This window comes from Trypanosoma theileri, assembly GCF_002087225.1.
Source record: "Trypanosoma theileri isolate Edinburgh chromosome Unknown TM35_Tth_42_V1, whole genome shotgun sequence".
Lineage (NCBI taxonomy): Eukaryota > Euglenozoa > Kinetoplastea > Trypanosomatida > Trypanosomatidae > Trypanosoma > Trypanosoma theileri.
In genome coordinates, this window is record NW_021639884.1 from 166,995 (window position 1) to 184,332 (window position 17,338).

Sequence of the window (17,338 nt, forward strand, 5' to 3'; positions counted from 1 at the left end):
AAAAAAAAAAACGACTCCAACAATACCAATAATGGCTAGTAATATAATAATAATAACAATAATAATAATAAGGGCAATATTGGTCGTATACGGATATTCTCACTAATATGGCCAATATTCATATTATTACTTTTTCACCAGATTAATATTCTATAATTAAAAAAGAAAAATATTTGCTTTTTATATAAATATATATATATATATATATATATATGGGGAAGATAAGGGTTGAGGTGGGGGTAAGAAAGAAAAAAAAAAAAGAATTAAAAAAAAAATTCCTTTTCTTATCTTTCTTTACACCCCCCTTTCTATTATTGTTATTTCCCTTTGCTCTCTTCTTTACACCCACGCAAAGAAAGACACATTCATCTGTTCATAATGTATGCAATCAATTCGTACCCGCACTTTCTTTTCTTTTTCTTTCTTTCTCCTTTCGTGTTTGCTTCTTCTACCCCTTTTCGCCAGTTTTAACTCTTACTACTCTCACTAATAGACATATATTTACTTCAATACAAACATATATATATATATATATATATATATATTTCTTTTTATTTCTATTCAATGGTTGTGGACCTTTTTCACTCACACACACATGCACGCATTGTTTATATATATATAATACGGCATTAAGCAGGAGAAAGAAGAGTCTTCTATGTTTTCTATGATTTAACGTCTCATGTCCACTTTCTCATGTTTCTCCCGAAACAAAAAAATAAAATAAAAGTGAGTAAGAACGAACGCATATATATATATAGGAGGTGTAATGTATATATATAATGTAAATTATTTATGCGGGGTGAGTGTATATATATATTTTTTTTCTTCTTTTTGTTGTTTTCGTTTCCCTTCATTATTACTGCGTTGATTATGTAAGATCCATCTATATACACACATATGCAGAGAGATCATGGGATCTCCGTAGAGGAACAGCAACAACAAAAACAATACTCATAATAAACAAGTAAGAAGAAGAAATGATACTACACACACATAAACCCAATTCTCCTCCCAAGAATAATAATAATAATAATAATAATAATAACAGTAACAACAACTCAAAAGTCATCATCAAACTTCAGTTCACTCGCGTGTTTTTCTATAAATGCCCGTACGAGCACTCGTTGGGAGTTTTGAATGCGTCCAACCTCCGCCCGTCGCAGGGCATCCCGCAGTGGTGCCAACACTTCTTCCGGCAGCGAAGAGGAATGATGAGAAGGATGACAGATCGCATTCCAATCACCAGCACTGCGGAGAATATCATTATCGAGAATCACAAATGAGGGAATAATCTCCACACCAAAGAACTCAAAGAGAGGCGTGGCGAGATCCATATCTGCCTTTACCGTGCAGGTGATATTGCGTGGAAGATCTTCTTGTATCATCGCCGGCAGGGCATTTACAATACGCATACACGGCGGACACCAGGAGGCCCCAAAGTAAATAAATGTACGGGAATTTGAAACTTCCGCTGCTGTTGTTGATAAAAGTGCTGTTTTCGCAATAGTACGAAGAAGATGTGTTACGGTGTAAACGGGTGTGAACAGAGAAAGAGAATGGAGTTGATCTACGGATGTGAGTTGTTTCACCACCAATGGTCTTCCAGGTGGAGGAGTGGGAATCATCGCCGGCTTACACTCCGGACTCTTTCCATTATTATTATTATTATTATTATTATTATTATTATTATTATTATCCAGATGATCACTGTTGGTGTTTGGATCATTATTGAGATGCACATATTCGTCTGGTGAGCCGCCCTCCGCACGCCATACCACCATTGCAGGCAACATCAACTCTTCACGTTTGCCGCTGCGGTGTTGTTGTTGCTGTTGTGGTGGTGTGGAATGTATAGAGTCCTGTTGTTGTTGTTGTTGTTGAGATCCATTACTGTGATGTGTGTCTGGGTTTAATATCTCATCTACGCGGAGAAGTCCACACACCCGCTGCATAACACGTTCCGTGCCGAGTGAGATTTGAGAAGAAAAGGATGGGGCGTAATCTGTTTCCTGCAACTCCATCTCTTCCACTGGAAGTGGTAATTGAGCGGAGTCTTTATGAACACATTCTTTCTTTTCTGGTGTTATTTCCGTTTTCTCATGTCTGTGGTGGTGTGTGGATGATGCAGAGGAATCATCCCGGGTCTCATACTCACACGGCGGGAGGGCACTGAGATCCAAACGGAAAATACGGCATTGTGAAAGTTTCTCTGTTGTGTGCTGCAGCAACTCCCGCACATGACTGCGTCCATTGTGGAGAATCACAATAACAGTCTCGCCTCTACGCAGCGGCTGCAGACTGGCAAGGGATGTGCAGTTCACAGACATCGCACTATTATTTCCATCGTGTGGTGAGGACGGCGTGTGGAGAAAAGTCTCGAGTTGGGCGAGAGAGCGAAGTGTTGTGACGGCGCCGCGTACATCCGGCGGTCGGCGACTGCGGCGCTCCAGCGATGATTCCCGTCTGTTTGATGTTTGTCCATTCGGCAATGATGATGAGGATGAGGAGGATTTCTTATTTATATTGTTTATATTGTTTATATTGTTTATATGGTTTATATTGTTTATATGGTTTGGGTGGGGTGTTAATCCGAGAGGACTGGAGAAGAGGGCGTGTTCCTCCATGTTGAGATCTTCTTCCTCCTCTTCCTCCTCTTCTTCTTCATTGTCGTCTACTTCTGGGGAAATGCCATTATCAGAAGTTAATGGATGTTGTTCATGTTGTTTTGATTGATCTTCTTCTTCTTCCTTTTTTTCCTTTTTTTCGTTTTCTTCTTCTTCTTCTTCTTTTGGTTGTGTGTGGATGGAAATCATTCGCACGGGTGTCTCCTCTGTGGAGTGAGAATGATCCACCCGCCGTCTCTTCACATCTCCATTTTCCAACATCTCCACATCTTCACTTCTTCCTGTTTTTATTATTATTGTTGTTTTTGTTTTTGTGTTTGTGTGTTCCTCGCTGTTGAGTGTATGAATGGGCGACGGCAGTACAGCTGTTCGTTCGGTCATTCAACGGGAATTAACGGGTATTCGTCCGTTTGTTCGTTACTCTACTTTTATTTCTCTCTCCATTGTAGAAATAATAATAATAATAATAATAATAATAATAATAATAATAATAATAATAACAGAGAAAAGAAAGAGAAGAAAAGAAAAGAAAGAGAAGAAAAGAAAAGAAGGATGGTAAATGAGTAAGAAGAAAGAGATCACATACATATATACATAGTGAGAAGGAGGGATAGCCCACCAACACCAATAGCAACAAGAACACACACACACAAAAGAGGAAAAGAAAAGAAAAGAAAAGAATAGAAAAAAAAAAAAAACAACACACACACACAAATGCAGAAAGAGTAAAAAAAAAAAAAAAAAAAAAGAGAGAGAGAGAAAGAAAGATAGAATGAATGAATATGAAAGAGAAAGAGACACACACACACAAAAACCAAATAACAATAATAATAATAACAATAGTAATAATAATAACAATAATAATAAAAAAAAAACATTGCAGGAGTGCATTGTAAGCCGCAAAGATACAGTTCCACGCAAATACTCCACTCGGTTTTTTTTTCTTCTTCTTTTCTTTTCTTCTCATTTTTTTTTTGTTTTTATCTTTTTTTTTTTTTATTTTTTACTTTTTTTTTTTGTTTTTGTTTCTTTCTTGTTTGTTTCTCTGCTCTTCCTCCCAGACTCGGAGAAAACATAAACACACACATGGAGAGAGAAAGAGAGAGAGAAATAACAAATTCTTCTAAAAAAAGGAGAGACGTGAACAGAGAAAGAATGGAGTGATAAAGCGAAAAATAGAAAGTTAAAAAGAGAGAAAAGAAAAGAAAAAAGTATTCATTCATTCATTCATTCAGTTGTGGAAACTCAACAGCATTGGAGGTTGGGAAGGGAAGAAATAGATATGATTGATATACACAAACATACATACATATCAATATATATATATATATATATATATATATATTTATTTATTTATAGATCTATTACTTCATGCACACGCCGGGGACTCCATTCATGAAAATAATTGTAATCAATTACAGTAATCATAAATAACAATAATAATAAAAGAAAAAGAAAGAAAATGAAAGAAACGCCAAATAATAATAATAATAATAATAATAATAATAATAATAATAATAATCATAATAATAATAATATCAATAATAATAATAACAACAACAACAATCATAATCATAGTAATAAACACACACACACACACAGACGGTACAAGAAGAGAAGTAAAACAAACGTTAGGGGGAAAAGAAGGGAAAGAAAAATAAGAGCATAAAGGGCAGAAGTATCTCCTTTGCAAAGGGAGAAGAAAAGAAAAAGAAAAAAGAAGAAAACAAACAAAAATAATAAAAACAAACAAACAAAAACGCACAAAAATAATATTGTTACAAAAAAAGAAAAAAAAGAAAAAAAAAAAAAGAACTCAAACCCTCAAAAAAAAAGAAAAAAAAAGAAAAAAAAAAGAAAAACAACATAATAAAAAAGAAAAAAAGGGAATTTCTAAAGAGAATGATTTCCTCCACCTTTCTCCCAATCATCTCCGTATTTCTTCCACGCACACGACTAAAAATCGTCTCTGTTCAGTTCCTCTGGGGGGGGAATCCACACCGCAGAAAACAACAACAACATCCATTCATCCCAACAGAGAGAAGAAGGAGGAGGAGGAGCAGCAGCACTGGAAATATAATAGAAGGTAATTGAAAACAACAAAAAGAAAAAAAAGAGAACAGACAAAAGAAAAACAAAAAAAAAAAAAGGAAATGTGATTCCGTGTGTTTTTTTTTCTTTTTGTTTTTTTAATTAATTATTATTGATTCTCTCAAATACAAGTGTGAGGGAAAGAGAAATGTCAAAAGAATGGGAGTATGTATGGGAGAGCCCAATTGAACTCTCGAAATACACATTAGGGAGAGTTTACCCTTGTCTATATATATATATATATATATATATATAGACATCTTCTCCCGTTTATTCCACTCAATCCTCTTAGACTCACAAAAACCGATACGCACATTTGCAAACCGTTATACATACACGGATAGAGTCACATACTGTTTTCCTTTTTTATTCTTTTCTTCTTCTTTTTTGTTTGGCTTTCCCCATTAGATTCATAACGATATCCATATATATATATATATATAGATACAGGTGGACAAATAGACATAGGCATACGTATGTATATGCATGTATGTTCGTATGTTTGTCCATCTCTCTTTTTTTATTTTTTCTTTACTTTTTGCTGTTTTCTTTCTTCCATTCATTCATTCAATTTATTTCCCAGTCGTTTCATTCAGTTCTCTCTCCTCCTTTCCTTTCCCTTCCTGTTCTTCATCACAACTTCTTTTTCCTTTTTTCTTTCTCTCTCTTCTTTTCTCTTTATTACACAGAGAGCCCCCTCCTCCCCTCATGCGGCTACTACTCTTCCCGTGGTGCTTAAAAACAGAGCAACGGCAACCACAGTAATAGCGGCAAGAGAAGAAAGGGAAGTAAAAGAGAAAAAGAGAAAAGAAGAGAGAAAAAAGAAAAAAAAAAAGAGGAGAATGTATAGTCGTAATAGACGAATTAAATTTATCTTCTCTTCTCTCCTCTCATCGTTACTTCTATATGATGATATTCATTGTTGTTGTTGTTGCTGCTGGTAGTGGTATTCCTGGTGTATTTTTGGTTTATTTATTTTTTTTATTTATATTATACAGAACCATAAACATTTGTGCTCAATATCACATATGATTCTTCCCGATTGTTTTTTTTTTTTCTTTTCTCTCTCTTAATGCTCTTCATTTCTTTCTTTCCTTCTTTCATCAAAATGTATTCATTCATAATCTCCTCTCATCTCATCCCCCTTTTTTCTTTTTTCTTTTCTTTATTATCTTTCTCTTTGATTTCTCACATATTTCTTCTTTTTCTTTTTTTCGTAAATCTCTTCCAACTCCGCCTGGCGAATTATTTTCCTCCAGGAGATGATAGTGATGCATTAGGAAGGGGCTCTCCATTGGCCATATATTGCCGTTCCCCACTCCTATTCATAGATAAATAGATAAAAAGATAAATAGATAAAAAAAAAAGGGGGAGAGGGATGTAGAGGGAGAAAGCAAATTAATAATTAAATAAGAAGACTATATATATATATATATATATATATATATATATATATATATATATATTACTGTACGTATGGCGTTTGTGATAGACTTGCGTGTGCGTATATTTGCAAGTGTGGGGATGATGTTTCAAATGTGTATGCGTTTGTGTTTATGTATGAGCGAAAAAGAAGAAAAAGACAATTATAATGATAATAATAATAATAATAATAATAAAGAAAAAGAAAGAAGGGAGAGAATATATGATGTATGTAGACTAACGCAAATTATTTATTGGTCACATTTATCTAATCCTCAATTCTCATCACCTTTTTGGCTTTCATTGAAAAATGTTTTTCTTCTTCTTCAACATCATCATTGGAGATATTCTTTTATTTTATTGTCTTTTTCTCTTTTTTCTTTAAACTCTACATAAAAAGTCTTTAATGTCTCTAGCAAGAATAGATACCCCTCTCCCCTTCACTCCTCTCATCTCTTCAGGGATAATGGGCCCTATTCCTCATCATCACTGTGCCTTCGTGTGTGTATTCACGTCCCACTCATGTTCATTATACACACACACGCTATATATATATATATATATATATATTATCCTTCTTCAGTCTACACATACAGAGTCCTCCGTTTGTTTATTTGTTTTTTTTTTTCTTTTGCTTTCGTTCTTCAAGTTGTTCTTTTTTTTTTTCTCTCAGACTATATCTTCTATTGTCATCTTTTTTTTTAATGTAATTCCTGCTCCTTTACTTTTCCCTTTTTTTTCGCTATTTCCCACTTTGTATCTCTTTGCGCTTTCCCCAGTCTGCGCCGTGTTTAACTTCATTCACCTCCCCACTTCAAAGTGGTCGTATCACCGTTGTTGTTGTTGCTGTTAATTGTTATTGTTATTCTTCTTCTTTGGGTATTTAAGGCGTTATCTTTACTATTTCTTTCTTTCTTTTTGTTTGTTTGTTTGTTTTCATTTCTCCCGCTCGGTAAATATGCGTATATACGCACGCGCCCTTATATATATATATATATATATATATATATATATAATTTAAGTGTATGATGTGGGCAAAGGCATATTTCCTTTTCCATTTCTTCCCCCCTTTTTTTTCTCCTTTTTCCTCCTGTGTGTATCGTTGTATGTATGCATAGGCTTTCTCTCTCTCTCTCTTATTACTTTTTTTTTTTTCTATATTGGTTTAGTTTCTTTTTTTCCCGTTCCGCCTATCATTCTTCCGCGTTCCGTTCTTCTCTTTCTTCTTTCTCTCTTTCTTTTTTCTCTTTCTTCTTCATTCCTTTCTCTCCTGTTTCTTTCTTTTTTTTTTTCTAACGTCGATGTGTTTTCCTCCTGTTCTTTCTTCCTCTCTTTCTCTCTGTCGGCCGTGCCATGTTCCTCACCGTCACCCTCATTATTCATTCCTCTTTGTGTTTCTCTCTTTTCTTTTCCTCTTTCTATTCATTTTCTTTTTTTCTTTTCTTTTTTTTTTCTTTCTTTCTTTCTTTTTTTTCTTTCTTTTCATTTCCTCTTTCCTTCCCTTCTTCTCTTTTTCATCATCTTTACACCTCACTTCTTCTTCTTCTTCGACTACTTCTTCTTCTGGTCATTTTCATTGTCTTTTTTTTTTTCATTGTATTTTCTTTTTCTTTTCCCTTTCATCCAATTTTCATATTTTCCACTTTCTTCCTTTTCTCCGTCTCTCTCTCAAACACACACAAAGACTCTCTCTCTCCTCTTTCCCCCACCCCTTCCTCCCGCTTCCTTTTCAATCATCATCATCATATCATATCATATCATCATTCTCATTTTTCTTTTTCTTCTTCTTATGGGGCGTACAGTTCAGGGTCAATTTCCGCCGGGATGGGTTTAATGACGGTCTCCAGTTCTGCCTCAATGCGGTAGACATTTTGACTGTCCTCGTGCGTTACAAAGTTAATGGCCAATCCAAGATGACCAAAACGACCAGAACGGCCAATACGGTGAAGATACGTCTCGGCATACTTGGGGAAGTCAAAGTTAATCACCACATTCACAGCCTGAATATCAATACCACGTGTGATGAGATCAGAGCAGACAAGATTGCGGCAATGTCCCTCGCGGAAGTCGTGAAAGACGCGGTTTCGGTGTTGTTGTTGCATGCGGGCATGAATGTAGTAGCAGCTATAGCCGAGCTGTGTAATCTTCTTCGCGAGCAGCTCCACCCGGTTCACGCTATTGCAGAAGATGATGGACTGATTAATCTGGAGTCGGTTAAAGAGAGTATTAAGACAGTGAATCTTCTGTCGCTCCTCCACAAAGGCGTAGTACTGTGTGACACCTCGCAGTGTGAGTTCATCCATAAGATTAATCTCATACGGATTACGCAGGTGTCGATCGGCAAACTCCTTCACCGTAAGTGGGAAGGTGGCGGAGAAGAGCAGGGATTGTCTGTCTGCTGGGAGGTATGTGTAGAGTTCCTCCATCAACTCTGTGAACTCCTGTGAAAGCAGTTTATCTGCCTCATCAAGCACAATGATGCGGCAGCGGTCCAACTTCGCCGCCCGCTTACTCGCGAGATCCACCACCCGCCCGGGCGTCGCCACCAACACATGCACGGGACTCTGCAGCCGCAGAATATCATCACGTAAAGTTGTGCCGCCCGTTGTCACCATCACCTCCAGACCGGCAATGTGTTTGCCGAGTTCTTTCGTCACCTGCGCCGTCTGCAGCGCAAGCTCGCGGGTGGGAACCATCAGAAGCGCCTGCACGTGCGGCTCACGCGTGTCCACCTTCTCGAGAACGGGAATTACAAAAGAAGCCGTCTTGCCAGTGCCGTTCTTCGCACGCGCTAGCACGTCTTTACCCTGCAGAGCCACGGGAATGGCCTCCTCCTGCACAGGACTCGGACGCTCAAAGCCTTTTTCAAAAATTCCCATCTGCAACTCGCGTCGGAGGCCGTACTCTTCAAAGGTCACATTGCGCCGCGACAAAACATCTTCGGTCTTTTTGCGGGTGTCCTTCTTAGGCACCATTAAACCTTTCTTCCAGTCACCTTCAGAAGGCATTACAACAGCTCTTGGTCAGTCGGTTTATGAGTGTATGTTTGTTCTTGTTGTTCTTGTTACTCTTGTTCTTGTTTCTTTTTTTTTTTCTAGAATGGCTACTTTCGTGCTTTTCCTTTCTTTTTTCTTTTTCTTTTCACTTGTTGCCTTTGTTAGCTATTCGTTTGCTCAATTGCTGGTTTGTTTTTCCCCTCTGTGTGGTTTTGTGTTTTTTTTTCTTGCTGCTTGTAAGGATTAGTTATAGGTAGGTGAAGGTAAACAATAAAAAAAAAAAAAAAAAATGATGATGGCAAATAACAAGAGTTGTATCGGATGTGGTGGTAGAAGTGTATATTTAATCAGTGATAACAATCACAGTAACAATAAAGAGAATAATAATAATAATAATAATAATAATAACTTATAGCGAGAGTAGCAAGACGTTATATATATATATACTGGCAAAGTCCAATAAACAAAATAAAAAAAAAAAAAAACGAACGCATGAAAGAAATGATAAGAAAAGAAAAATCAAATTCAAAAACAAACAAACAAACAAACAAAATCAATAAACGCTTGTCAATTCATCTCTCTCATCACTTTCCTTCATATTGGGGTGGTCGTTTCTCTGCAAAAGCCCGCAATCCTTCCAGTCGGTCTTGTGTCTGCAGTACCACATCATACTGCCTCGCCTCCGCTGCCATTCCCACATCCCGTGTTTGTCCATATCCCCCACGCACCGCCGCCTTCGCGGCCGCAACGGCTATTGGCCCATTAGACGCTATTCGTTGTGCCATTCGCAATGCGGCCTCCACCGCCGCACCAGCGGGAGTCACTTCATTCACAAGTCCACACTGTAAAGCCCGAGCGGCGTTGATAGACTCTGCGGTGAGAATTAACTCCAAGGCACGACTGTAGCCCATCACCCGCGGCACACGATAGGTCCCACCAGCGCCAGGAATAATGGCAAGACTCGTTTCCGGCAATCCAAACACCGCATCCGCACCAGCCACACGTATATCGGCACATAATGCTAGTTCACATCCCCCGCCTAGTGCTTTACCTTCAATGGCAGCGATAGTTGGAATAGACAAATCCTCTAGTTCATTAAAGGTATCACGCAGTCTCTGTACAAAGATCCGTGATTCGTCAACAGACATACTGCGACGTTCTTTCAGATCGGAACCAGCGCAAAACACACCAGTTACGCTGCTCGCCAGCACGAGACAACGAATTTCATTCGCAGGGTTACTGCAATATTCAATCCTATCGTGTAGTTCTTGTAATAGTGTGCGACCAATGGAATTTCGACGTGCAGGGCGGTTAAGTGAAAGAAGACCAACGCGTTCGCCTTTTACGCGTGTGAGTTGGCACTCACCATCATAGAGTAGTTCTGTTACCTTTGCGCAAAGGAATCGTCTACTACAACGCATGTGTCGGTAGTGATTTTTTTTTTTTTTTTAGTGAAACTACACAAGGTGAAAAGAAATTAAAAAGAAATAATATGTACTTGTATCTGTAATTAGGTTAATAGGAGCTCTAATGATGATAATAATGATAATATTTTTTTGCTAGTGCTCTATGTAAGAGGTAGAGGTTGAATGAAGAAGAAGAGAATGACTTTTTTTTTCTTCTTCTTTCAAACGACTTCCACAGGTGTGGTCTCTCCTCCCCTTTCTTTTTCTTTTTTCTCCTTGCAGTTTTAATCCAGGAGAAAAAGTGATGTGTAAAGACTCACAAAGTATGCGTATATCAGAGTATATACCAAAGTATATATCAGAGAAACACGCAGCAGGAAACCCCCCAAAAAGAAAAAAACAAACAAATCATATTACTACAACGCATCCATATGTGTGTGTGTGCGTCTATGAGACACATACAAAAGGCTATCCATATATATATATATATATATATATATATGGCTGTGTAGCGATGAACCAAACCCCAAGTGGTATATTATGAATTCTCTACTTCTTTCTTTCCTTCTTTTTTTTTCTTTTCTTATTATTTCCTGATTATTGTTTTTTTTTTTTTTTCTCTTATACATTCACCGCAACAGTATCTGGTTGAGTACTGCGAACACCTTTTGTAAAGTCCACTGCAAATGCCCCCATCTCCAGTCTCGCGGCATCGAGAAATACATCAATGTGATATTTCCCTGCCTTGCGCTTTAACACCGGCCCCTCCACCCGCAATTCCCCACCACCCGCCGCTGCTGTGGCTGTTGCGATGGTCGAATCGGGATTTCGCTTCACCGCCTGCTTAACAAACAACGGGTGTCGCTGGCCAAGTGAGACGTGCACGCCGAACTGCCGCTCAAACGCCGTCACATCACTCACCACGCGGCCTTTACCAACATGTGGACTGAGGCCAATGCCAAGCTCCCGCACATAACACGCCCCCTCGCATTGCCGTACAAGTTCAATGAGTTCCACAAATTCTGCCGGGGCATTATCAGAGATATCGGTTACAATTCCACGCTCAATGCGAAGTGTTATTGGTTGTGGTTGTGCCATGGTAACTTCCTTAAATAGATTCGGGTACGCAAAAACAGTACATGTCCCACTCAGTTTACTGAGATCAAAAGACTCACTGATTACTTCACCCACAGGGAATGTACCACCAATGCTGCTCCCCACACACGCCCCATCGCCACCGCAAACATCTTCTGATGGTGAAGTTGTACGTTTGCGACTACCACCTTCTGTTGTTGTTGCTGCTGTCGCTCCTGGTTTTTTGCCGGCTCGCTTTAACATGGAAAGATATTCCTTCTTCTTCATGCGACCACGTTTATCTGCATCTGGTAATGAGTCCCCTACTCCTGCTTCCATATTCCTTACCCCATCTATTTCTTCTTCAAAATGGCGTTCATTCTCCTCCTTCTTCATGGTTAAACTCTGTTTATTTCTCCCTTCGCTATCGGTGTTATCATGTACTGGAAACCGCTGGCGATGACCCTCTACAGTATTACGATCCGGCAGGTGTGCAGCTGTGTAGTAACCCGTGTTAAGCAGACAATCCTCCATCCCACCATCGAAACTCAACACTTGTCCATCATGACAGATGATGCGAAGTGGTGCACCTGGACCTGTAATAACGAATGGTTCAGAAGTAGTAGTAGTAGTAGTAGCAGTAGCAGGATGCTTATCTACTATTGTGGACTCCTTCTCATGATCTTTGTTATTATTATTATAATTATTATTATTATCATTATTATTGATGCTATTACAGACGTTATTCTTGTTATCTTTGCAAGCGTCTTCTTCCTCCCTCCACAGGAGCACACCATCACTGTAAACAGACCATAAATCCTTATTCCCCAGAGCTGCATGAAAAGATTCTGGTGGAACCACTTTCACCAATTCGTCTCCATATTGAGGAGTTCGTCTCTTTTCCCAACTCCATGCATCAATAGAATCTGCAATAGCTCGTCCAATAGACTCTGAAACATGTGGTTGTAAAGAACACGAACGCATGTAGTTTATAATCTCTTCATTTTCCAAGCAACATTCTTTTCCATTCTTACAATGATGATTATCAGCGGCCAATGCATCTGCTGCACGACTCATTATTTCCAAATGATTGTGTTCGGCAACACGCAAACCCATTTTAAAAAGATCCAGCCGTAAACGATATTTCTCTAATTCAAGCTGAAAGGCATTACGTTCAATAAGAATGCATCCCAATAATTCACGTGGTGGACCTTCACGGAGTGCACGAAAAAGTTTATCCTTCCATGCCCCATCAGATCCACTACTGTCGTTGTGATTCTCATTATTATTATTATTATTATTATTATTATTATTATTATTATTATTATTATTATTATTATTTTTGATGCTATCATCATCAGGCGCTAGAAGTGGCGCCAGTGATTCAAAGACTCTTAACATTTTACTCTCTGACCATCGGGTCTCGCGTGACTCATTATCATCGACGGATTCAGTAGGTTTTCCACATTGACGCAGAAATGCCTGTAATAATCGCACATCATCAAGAAATGTTTCTGCATGAAATGGTACGACACCACATGTTACTTTCCAATTAGAATCTAATCCTGATGTGAAAGATGGTGTAGTGGCAGAGAGATCAAGATCAATGCGTAACGTCCCCGATGAGGGTGATAGTGATAACGGTGATGTAGAAGTAGACGTTTTTGTTGTAGTTGTTGTGATAGTAGTAGCATTATAATGTTGTAATTCCTGCAGATATCCTTCCACTAGTACTTTCTGTAGTGTACATGGTGTTCGATCCACTACTAATAATATGTGTGGAATGGCACCCTCAAATGCAGAGAAGCGGAGACTTTCCCAAAGAATGGTATGGGCACAAGCACGTGCCGCTGAAAGAGCTGAGGTCATGATATAAGGCTTTTCTAAACAAAATAAGCAAATACATGTACATATATATATATAAATATAGATAGAGAGAGAAAGAAAAAGAGAGATAATAATAAAAATAAAATAAACACAATAGGGAAGTGAGATAAAATGAAAAATGAAAACATTGAAATAGTAAAATAAGAAAAAAAAAAAAGAAAAATCACCTCTACACATAAATATATTGGTAAAGATAAAGATGTAGCTAGTTAGATGGAAAAAAAAAAGATAGAGGTACCTCACCCCTCCTTTTCCTCAAAAGAAAAGGATAATATTTTCTTCTCGATATGATTCAAAAACAATGATAATAAGAAGAAAAAAATAAGACAAGATCTCATTTCAGGCAGTAACCACTGTAGAAACTACTCCTGTATCCCATTCTCAACAATAATAATAATCATAATAATAATAATGATAATAATAGTAAGAACAACAATAATAAGTATCAGATGCCCACCACCCCCTGTTTCCCATTTCCCAAGTATAAAAAGAAAAAGGAGTCTTTGCATTCCACCATGCTTCCTCACCACAAACGCCACCATAATGGGAAATGTCCCGATAAATCAAAAGGCAATTTGTGTGTTTTTTGCAACTCTTCTGCACGCCAACAAAAGTGTCGCTTTGAAAGACGTGTCGCCTCATTTATATCCCCATGCGTTGTGGTTGTGCGCCTCGCAAGCACTACTACATTTGCAGAGGCAGGAACTGGGATTTGATAGACATTCTGTTGCCCAAAGACTCGATGACAACTATCCATAAATACAGGATCTGCGGCAGGTAAATTAAATGCGGCTACACCAACAGAAGAAAGAGACTCATGACATAATGATAGGAATGGAACAGAAGAGAGAAAAACAGGAGGTGAACTCCCAACAAAAAGATCCACAAAGAGAACATCATATCGTCGTGCAAATCCAGATTCCTTTTGCGGTCCCACACTAGATATTTCCTTCTCATCCGAAAAAATAACAGGTGAGGAGGAATGACTGCCACTCGTCCTCACATGAGTACCTGAAACTCCAACAACATCTTGCAAGAATGCTGCCCCATCACGTATATGATAAGCAACAACACCACCACGCATTCTCTCACGCATCCCAAGATCATTTACTGCTGCATGAAAACATTGAGGTTCTGCATCTACCAAATCCAGTCGTGTCATGTCTTGTGAGAAGTACTGTTGAAGAAAAGATGGTAGTGATCCACCACCAACGCCGAGTACAGCCACACGTAATCGCGGCAACGGTGATGGTAAAAGAAGAAAGGCACTTAATAAAACCCGCAGATAAGCCGCTCCCAAATAACTTGGATCCCCCATACAGTTCATAGATGCAGATGCGAAAGGATCACAACGAACAAGTGACTGATGGGTTGCACGATCTGCTAATTGCCGCAGCAGACCACCAACAACTGCACTACCATTGGAAGAAGGTTCAATCGTCATGGCCGCATATTTTGAAGTTCCAGCTGGCCAAGTAGAAGCGGCCACAAATGGTACGGATGATGATGATGATGATGATGATATCATAGATGTAGAAGATTCAACCGTATTGGATGGAGTTCCTCCATCTCCCACCACCTCACGCACAAAATGGAGTTGATTTTCATTTGCAGATGGATCTGCGGATTCTGTTATTTTGTTTGTCTCATTGGAAAACAACGCGAGTATTCCTCTAAAGATATCACCCAAATTCTTCTCATTATCATTCTTCTGAGTATTTCTACTGTTTCCGCTTTCCAAGTTGTCATTACTTACCGAATTGCGAAGGTAGTAGTTCCACACTACAACAGAATAACCACTAAATGTTTTGCAAGGGTATCGGGCATGTTCTTCTACACGCACAATAGCGTTGGTATCAAACTTTGGAATAGATTCAACCTTTCCTGAGAGTGTCTTCCATGTATTAAAGGAAACTCCCATGATCATAACACCTGTAGTTGCAACGGCAGTAATTCTCCACGCACGGGGGATCTTTGACTTGAAAAAGTACGACATGTCGTGGTAGTGTTACCGAGTTGCACTTGTTAAATCCAAACAATAACGGTTAGAAGAATGATGTCAATAGAAAAGAAAAAAAAAAGAAGAGAAATAATAAAACAAGAGTGACCAACCTTACACTTGGTCTAAAGGGAGGGAGGGAGGGGGAAAGGAGGGTGAAGTAGTGATATTAAATGGAACGACATGACAAGAAAAAGATATGAGTAACAACCCCACTATGTCTGGAATGCATTACATTCCCCGTAGATGGACAATCCACCTTTTTTTTTGCTTTTGCTTTTGCTTTTCTCCTTCTTCTTCTTCTCTTTCCACCTTCTACTTTCACCCCCCACTCCCTCACCATCACCTGCACGCCTTACTAATATAAAGCACATAGATTATCTATGTGTATGCGCTAGAGAAAAAAAAAGGAGGGAAAAAGAGGGACAAGAGAGAATATATATATATATATATATATATATTCTTTTTTCTTTATCACTCTTCCCCTCCCCTCATCTGATTTACGATGTCTTCTTTGTGCTCTCCTGCATCTCCGTTCTGCGTACACGCTGCACAATACCGTAGTGTAGTTTTGAATGTGCGGCCATGACGAGTCGCAGCCAACCGCCAAGCACAAATTGGGCGAGCAACGCCATTACACTTGTGGCTGGTTCCATACCGGCTGATCCCCAACTCATAAGCACCGCATCTGTGCCAATGCATGTATCGAAAGTATAGTGTTGGATGTTCGCCACCACACGACGGGCGACGGTGTTGGCGCTAACGGGTGCATTTCCACTAGACTCAGACACTGCCGTACACTCTGCACATTTGCGGAGATTCTCTGTGTGTAATCCTGGTGTATCCACATCGGGTGGACTGATGACTTGACAACGCACACCGAGTGGACTTAATTCCATATCGAGTGCATGTGCAAAGGCCCGCACGGCTGCCTTTGCGGCGGCGTACACTGTATATCCTGCGATTGGGCAGCGAGCGGCCATACTACTCACAAACACAATTCGACCACGCCGGCGTAATAACATCGATGGCAGTAGGGCCCGCACCACGTGAATAGCACCGAAGAGATTAACATCCATCAAACGACGTGCCTCATCTGGAGTGGTGTCGAGAAAGCGAGCCGGTACGGCAAAACCGGCATTACATATTACAAGATCAATACCCACTGCCACTTTTCCGTCCGTTGTATTGTTATTATTATTATTATTATTATTATTATTATTATTATTATTATTATTATTATTATCTGTGGATTCATTGTTGTGAAGAATCTTATTGATTGTCTGCACGGCCATCTCTACAGAGTCGGCATCCGATACATCCATGACGACTGGCAAGACACGTGTTTGGTGTTCGCCTTTCATAAGTGTTGCGGCGGCCTGTCGTAATATTTCTTCTCGCCTCGCTGTGATGATGACTGTGTTGGCCCCACATCGTGTTAACTCCCGTGCAATCTCCAATCCAATGCCTGAACTCCCGCCGGTCACTAACGCACAGCAGCCGCGCAGATCCATTGGGGCTACTCGGTGTACACTCCACCAGGCCACACACAGTACACCCACCACCAGAATAAAGCCGCAGACATAGAAGAAGGAGGCGGAGAAGAGCAGCGAGAGCATTTGATGGAGGTGAGTGAGTAAACACCAAAGAGAGAGAGAGAGATAATAATAATAATAAAGAAAAAAATAAAAAGTAATCGGGTGTTTGCTTGTATGGATTACAGTGTGTGTGTGTGTGTGTGAGAGAGAGAGAGAGAGAGCGAGTCAATATATATCCTTCCTACCTCTATCATGAATGAGATGTACATCAATAACAATATATATATATATATTCTTTTTT

At 39.1% G+C, this 17,338-nt stretch overlaps 6 protein-coding genes across 6 annotated transcripts; all 6 read right to left on the minus strand.

Annotated features, from left to right (window-relative positions):
• Positions 1–1,058: 1,058 nt before the first annotated feature.
• TM35_000421530 (uncharacterized protein) lies at positions 1,059–2,885 on the minus strand (the record flags this gene model as incomplete). Its single annotated transcript, XM_029029964.1, has 1 exon — positions 1,059–2,885. The coding sequence occupies one exon, from the start codon at positions 2,883–2,885 to the stop codon at positions 1,059–1,061; it is 1,827 nt and encodes a 608-aa protein (XP_028878761.1).
• Positions 2,886–7,924: 5,039 nt separating this feature from the next.
• TM35_000421540 (putative ATP-dependent DEAD/H RNA helicase) lies at positions 7,925–9,145 on the minus strand (the record flags this gene model as incomplete). Its single annotated transcript, XM_029029965.1, has 1 exon — positions 7,925–9,145. One exon carries the CDS (start codon positions 9,143–9,145, stop codon positions 7,925–7,927), a length of 1,221 nt encoding a protein of 406 aa, XP_028878762.1.
• Positions 9,146–9,717: 572 nt separating this feature from the next.
• Positions 9,718–10,554, minus strand: TM35_000421550 (enoyl-CoA hydratase/isomerase family protein; the record flags this gene model as incomplete). Its single annotated transcript, XM_029029966.1, has 1 exon — positions 9,718–10,554. The coding sequence occupies one exon, from the start codon at positions 10,552–10,554 to the stop codon at positions 9,718–9,720; it is 837 nt and encodes a 278-aa protein (XP_028878763.1).
• Positions 10,555–11,160: 606 nt separating this feature from the next.
• TM35_000421560 (uncharacterized protein) lies at positions 11,161–13,482 on the minus strand (the record flags this gene model as incomplete). Its single annotated transcript, XM_029029967.1, has 1 exon — positions 11,161–13,482. The coding sequence occupies one exon, from the start codon at positions 13,480–13,482 to the stop codon at positions 11,161–11,163; it is 2,322 nt and encodes a 773-aa protein (XP_028878764.1).
• A 541-nt stretch (positions 13,483–14,023) lies between these two features.
• Positions 14,024–15,496, minus strand: TM35_000421570 (uncharacterized protein; the record flags this gene model as incomplete). Its single annotated transcript, XM_029029968.1, has 1 exon — positions 14,024–15,496. One exon carries the CDS (start codon positions 15,494–15,496, stop codon positions 14,024–14,026), a length of 1,473 nt encoding a protein of 490 aa, XP_028878765.1.
• A 503-nt stretch (positions 15,497–15,999) lies between these two features.
• On the minus strand, positions 16,000–17,118 carry TM35_000421580 (3-keto-dihydrosphingosine reductase; the record flags this gene model as incomplete). Its single annotated transcript, XM_029029969.1, has 1 exon — positions 16,000–17,118. One exon carries the CDS (start codon positions 17,116–17,118, stop codon positions 16,000–16,002), a length of 1,119 nt encoding a protein of 372 aa, XP_028878766.1.
• Between the last annotated feature and the right edge of the window lie 220 nt (positions 17,119–17,338).